The 6,554-nt window shown below is 31.3% G+C and overlaps 1 protein-coding gene across 1 annotated transcript in view; it reads left to right on the top strand.

Moving 5' to 3' along the window:
- The window catches only part of LOC106680409 (nephrin), a gene marked incomplete in the record, with an annotated part of 208,300 nt that extends 201,746 nt beyond the window's left edge, over positions 1 to 6,554 (top strand). The window contains 4 exon segments of the mRNA XM_067050552.1: positions 411 to 612; positions 3,608 to 3,714; positions 3,898 to 4,002; positions 6,095 to 6,554. Coding sequence (XP_066906653.1) covers positions 411 to 612; positions 3,608 to 3,714; positions 3,898 to 4,002; positions 6,095 to 6,291 — 611 coding nt within the window.

Genomic DNA, 6,554 nt, shown 5'->3' with positions numbered 1-6,554 from the left:
AAATACATACTATATATATCAATATATATTAACTTAGCAATAACTAACATAAACTTTATGAAATACGAAGAACGAATTATTTTTGTATTTTTTAAAAACATATCGATTAATAACATTCATAATATTTATCAGTAAGTATCAACTTCAAATTGGTGTACAACACAGTTTATTAAGGAAACGCTGTTTTTTTTCTTTTTTATTTTTTTTTCTTTCCTTTTAAAGCTTGGAAGGAATATCTTGGGGTCAAATATATGAGCATTAAATTTAATTATAATGTATATAAATTATTTTTTAACTTGTTAAGAACCATGTGATATTATTTTATAAAAAGTATCCCCCTCTTTCTTACTATCAAGATTAAATTAATATTTCTATGGAAGCATTATTAAAACTTATAATTTTTGTTATAGGTCTTCCGAAGAAACCGGAAGATTGCAACGTACAAAATAAAACGAGAGACCGGTTAGAAATCGAATGCACAGCTGGTGACGATGGAGGCTTACCGCAACAGTTTCTTCTCCAAGTATTAGAGGAAGGGCAGCTCACACCATCTTTCAAATTGTTCAGTCTCGAACCGAAATTCAAGCTTCCCGGTTTAGAACCAAACAAAAGGTATTCTTGAAAATAAAAGTTTCAGAACTCATTTATTTAATTATTTTTTTTAGAATAATACAGGAAGATTTCAAAACAAAAGCTAAAGTCTTTCAAACCAGTATTTTGCCAATGCAGGCATCTTTAGATGAGAAAAATATAGAATAAATGCAGACCAAAGACTGAACTGCTCACATCAACAGGTGTGAAGACTCAATATATAGATACAGCAAAATACTTTAAGATATACATAGAAGATAACACTCTAAAAATAAGACAACACGTATTCTTTTTAGTATGACCTTGCCGTTTTCTGTCCTGGTGATGGTCGAAATGGCAAAATGATGATTTCTTAGGTAACCACATACTGGAAACTTAAGGCATTGGTTTCACAATTTTATTAATAGTTCCTAGATACCACTATTCATTGTATCATTCTATCTATACTTTTTATTTATACAATATTTTAAGGAATTTATTTTAATTTATAAAATTCAAAATATACAAATAAAATATACGCGTATCCATATATTTCGTTTTGCAGCCACAAAGCCACAACTATCCAGCACAGACCACTGGTGTTTGTGTAATAGCATTTGTATGGTAATTACAAGTCGGTAGCTGTAGTGGTGAGGAGGACATTGTGGTTGTAAACAATGAACATTTTTCTATCTCGAATAATTAAAACGACTTCGTAACCGTGGAAACAGGTTCACTACTATAACGTGTGGCCGTTTGTAGTCGAGCGAGTAAAAGCCCCAACTTTAACTGGTTCGTGACTGCAGCTGCGCCGGTTCGACGCTAATTTCTATGATAGTCCCACGAAATGAAAACTTAATCCTTTTCCCCCATGGTTAGAAAACGATGGTATCCTGTAGATACCAGTATGTCAGAAATGACAAGGAAGGAGGCCATAAAAAATACTATAACATTACTAGGTAAATTTTAGAAAACGTTTATTATTTAAGTACATGGGTTAAGAAATTAATAACAACATTTATATTTTTTACAGAAATAGTCGTAATTGATGCTAATTAGTTCAACTATGTGATTCAGAACACAGAACACTCACTTAGTTCACATAACTTTTCAAAAATATAAAAATGTTTTAGGTTTTAGGTCATCCAAAAATAATTTTTCAGCACTGATAAAGCGCAAAAGACATTAAAAACAGTTTATAATGATTCGGTTTAAGAGGAACTACCGGTTATACTATACGTACTAATTCTTCAGTACCTTGAAATGTCATGGGTAAAAAATATATAGTGTTTTTTTATAACTTACAATCATTTAAAAAGTACCTATTGGATATTAGGGACGTAACTAGGGCGCAGGTTCCAGTGCGCTCGGTTCGGAACGTTTTGGGTTCGATTCCCACCTGGGGCAGTTAAGGATTCGTCTTTCGGCGGTCCCGAAGAGTGTTCTTGACACTCCCACCTTGGATAGTACGCGGCGGCAACCTAGGTAGCCGCCAGGGGATGGGAAAAAAGACCACTTGGCCCACTTGCCGGACTTGTTCCCCCCACCAAATACCAGTACCAGTATCTATTGGATATTAGGAACATTTGAGCTGTTTGTTATCAGTTATAGTGAACAGGAAGACAATTTTAAACACAGCAATCTGGAGCACAACTGTAAGAATGTTTTTATTTTTCGAATTCAACGTTCCTGAAAAATATATACTTTTATCAGATTTAAGATACCAGGTTTATTGGCTGAACACCAAAAATAAAAGATATTATAATTATGTTTTTCAATACTTATGCGTTTTTTCTTCTACTAAATATATTACATTATTAAAAACAATATAAATATACACATGCATAAGTAATATGTACCTTAAATAATATAGCAAGGTTTTAATTTTAAAAGGTATGTAATTATTAAATGCTTTTAGCATGTGATAATTTTAAATTTCGAAAAATCACTTTCGTATAGTGAAAACTTCACTATGCACATACATGTGTATGTTCATGTGCATTGCATATTAGATAAAATGTTCAGATAGAACAAACTGTTTACCATATGAGATATGATGGTTACATTATCTAACCAATACTAGAGTTAATCTTGACACTTCAAACATTGACCGCAGTTGGACATTGTGTAAAGGAATCTAAGCAGAGTAATCTTGAAAAATGTCTCAGGTCTAGTTTTTCTTTGTACCCAGGCTTATGTGCGGTGGAAACAGAAACGCCATATTTAAATGATAATTTTGGCCAGGTATCGATGCGGTCGGTTTTCTGGTGTAGAGCGAGATCTCTCAATTTAAGTGTAAAACCGTGGATGAATAATATTAATAACTGCCGTGTCTATAACTCCGGAGAAAAGGAAGATATCTTTCACTTCTTGGGAACCTGTCACAAGTATAGCGAAATAAAATATTTAAGGCAGCGAACCTGCTCTCCAGATCAATTTCTTAGTCGATTAAAAGGCTCTAATTGGAGAGCTCTTAGCAACTACCTACGACAGGCTACACTGGAAAGAGCTCAGTTGGTTAACAGGTGAGGAATTAATGCCATATCACAGTTTTATACAGCTGTTTTGTTGTTTTTTTTAAATAATACCATATTGTTGTTTTAAACTATTGATTTTCTAAAAGCATTTTCTTAAAGTACATACATTTTTTATATTAAGTTTTGTTATTTATTTGTTTTACTTGAAATAGCACACAGGCTTCCATAGACGGATATTTTTCATTGTCTATTTATTTTTTGATTATTTAAATAGATCCAATTTTTGTATTTTTCTTTTTTTTTCGTAAATAAATTCATTAAAAAAAAAATAGTAAACACTGCAGATAACGTAAGAAATTGACGAGCCCCTGAAGTTCGTTTTAATCGTTATTCTGTATTCTCTTCTGAAAATTGAAACACCGACGATATTTATATATCGATTGTTCTGATGGATTTTGTTTTATAATCTGTTTTAACTGTCTTTAGTTATAGTTTACTTAACAACCAACACCGTTTTTCGCTCTTTATTTGGATAAATATATACATATATATATTTTCAGGTATGATTTACATATTTATGCTAAGAATTCCCTCGGCCTGTCGGAAGGTGCTGTCATCATATCTGGAGTGTCTGGACCAGCTGCAACTGAGAAGCTCACTGGAAGAGGTATACTTGTAATTATCTACAAATCTGAAAGTAGCACAAAACGTCTTGTTCTGATGATTAAGGTTATCATAATGTCTTTAAATATTTTATTCGAGCGTTCATTGTCTCAATTAAAAAATCTAATTCGCGACCAATTTAAAAGCCGGCATCGACACATTTATAAAAGAACTTGTATGTCTACAGGAATTCCAAAATTTCTCTCAAAGAATCGATCCGTGCTCGCTGTTCTTGAATTTTCAACTTTCCCATCTTCTTTTCCTCTTCTTCAGTCAACAGTTGGAAATTCAGGTAACCATTATAATTTTCACTTCTTGAGGCTTAAATAAGCTAAAACTACTAATAAAATACTCGTTAGATAAAAACTAAAAAAATAATAATAAAATACTGAAATATTTTACACTAATGCCGTATAAGAATAGACTAAAATTTTTAACGTTATAAACTCTTGCTTTTTAATATAATGTGCGCAAATGATTGTACGTTCTGAATAATTGCTTTGCTGACTACCCTAGTAGAGATATATTGGATTGCAAATGTGGAGTCATTTTTATTTTGGTCTAAGTTGTATATATTAATCCTTTCGTGAAAAATTCAAATTTTTGTCTATTCCCTCTTGCGTATTTCACTTTGTTGAAAAATCCGCTAAATGCATTTTATTTATTTACTTTTCCTCAGTAACTTTCTTTCTGTGCATTTCAAGCTTAAAGTTGTCGTTATTTATTTTAAAAATAAATAAATATTCTGTAGGTTTCATATTTAACATTTTAGGAATTTGGGAACAGCGAGAGAGATACGGCGGTGAAATTTCGTAAACAAAGAGTGGTTAGATATGCCTAAAAAAATATATTTTGTAGTGTTTTTAGCGCAAACATCATATAAAAGTCTTCTGGAGGATTAAATAATTGCTGAAGAATGTATAAATAACAATGTTATTGAAAATGGACTCAAAGCGCATTTTTGAGATGGCCAATACATATACAACATAGCTTAAGACTGCAAATAATGAACCGCTAAAAGCATTTTTATTTTAATTTTTTCTCTGTAACTAGCTTAAAGTGTACTTCAAGCATAAAGTTGTCCTTATGTATTTTTAAAATAAATAAATGTTCAGCAGATTCTATATTTAACAGTACGGCAGTGATAATTCGCCAAAAAAAATATTATTTATTTGTGTTACTTATCGCAAAAGAAAACCAAAAAAACAAAAAAACAAATAGGGGATTAAATAATTGCAGAGAAATATATAAGTAACAATTGTACTGAAAATTGACTCAAAACATGATTTTTTTAGGAAAGAGTCAATACATACAACAAAATCAAATTAAAGAATTAATTGTCTTGGAATCCAGTGTTTCGAATTAATTATCGAACTATTTCAAATTTATCTCATCAAAAATATCGTATTTCGTTGGGTACGGGGGATAATACTAATGATTAAAAAATATTTAAAATAATATATAAAATATCTTTGTTTTTTTGGCTAAAAAGTGTGTTCATGTCCAAGAGATTTATTTGGTGTTTAAAAACTAGTTGCCTTTTTTTCTAATTACACTATATTACCACCGACCAAAACATTGTACAGAGATAAATAGCTCTGTAGAATGTTTAGGGGGGTCATCGGTACTCTTAAACCATTTTATGAGATTTGGACCATATTTTTGATACTTATTGACCCACTAAAATACATTCGGAATTATCCAACCCCATTTTTTCTTTGTAAATAGGGGCATCAGCACTTTAGAACGATTCCGTTGGTTATTTCGACACTCGATATTCATTTTTCCCATTGGCTAGGCAAAAATTGATTATTAGTGAGTCAGTTCTCCTCTAAATCGATAGTATAATTAGCTACCAAACATATATCGCTTTCTTGTGATACCCTCTATACACTATTTGCTGTTTCGGAGCTACAGGACTGTGATACATGATCCATCCTTAGTTTTTTCTCTCAAATTATTACCAACAGGTCCATGAGAATTATTCTATTTCTGACAGTCTAAAATGTCACAAGGAATATTATATAGTGTGTAATAGATAAGAACCAAAAAATTGTAGAGGCCGATCCTTTGTATAATTTGTATTAAAAACAAAAATCTATCATCCAAAGAATGGAGGATGGTTAATGAGATCTTAAAAGGCTTCGATACTACTTTTTTTTTATTAGTAACTAGAACATTTTTTAGTTGTTTTTTTTAGAGCTTTTCTTCCTTATATACCGTTATCTTCCTTCTGTGTCTATGCTAAATCAAAAAGGTAAGCAAAAAGGGAACAGACAACAATAACTCATTATCTTTACCTGTTAATTCATTCCAATAAACTTAAGATACATGCATTCCCAATATTATTTTCACTGAAGTCCATTTATTTTCGTGTATTTCAGGAAAGGATTCTCAAACAGATTATTGGCTACTGGGTGGAGTCGGTGGAATGGCCGGCATCGCACTACTAGCATCTGTACTCACTTACTTGGCCTGTAGGAAGAAGCAGAAAAGAGAAGACGTGCCTTTGAACAACCTCGGTCCTTCAGTCCGCATCAGATACCCAGGAGAAAATAATTCAGACTACTATAATGACTGACATATACCTATTTATTTCGTTTTATAATTATTTATGATATGTGCTTTATCTTAAGTAACACGTTGTATAATGCATGCCATTGGAGTAAAAAATGATTTATTTATTTATGATACAGTTTTATTGCTTTTGTATAATGTAAGCAATAAGCAACTTTCTTATGTAAATATTTACTAAATTGCAGTTGATATTAAAAAATATTTATGTGACCACTTTGAAGAATTTTGGTTAAATTGTATTTTATAAAGTGATATTTTTAATTATTC

The sequence above is a fragment of the Halyomorpha halys genome, unplaced genomic scaffold, assembly GCF_000696795.3.
Source record: "Halyomorpha halys isolate HHAL.00 unplaced genomic scaffold, Hhal_1.1 Scaffold260.1, whole genome shotgun sequence".
Classification (NCBI taxonomy): domain Eukaryota; kingdom Metazoa; phylum Arthropoda; class Insecta; order Hemiptera; family Pentatomidae; genus Halyomorpha; species Halyomorpha halys.
The sequence above is the reverse complement of the archived record's forward strand: the minus strand, read 5'-3'. Positions and strand labels throughout refer to the sequence as shown.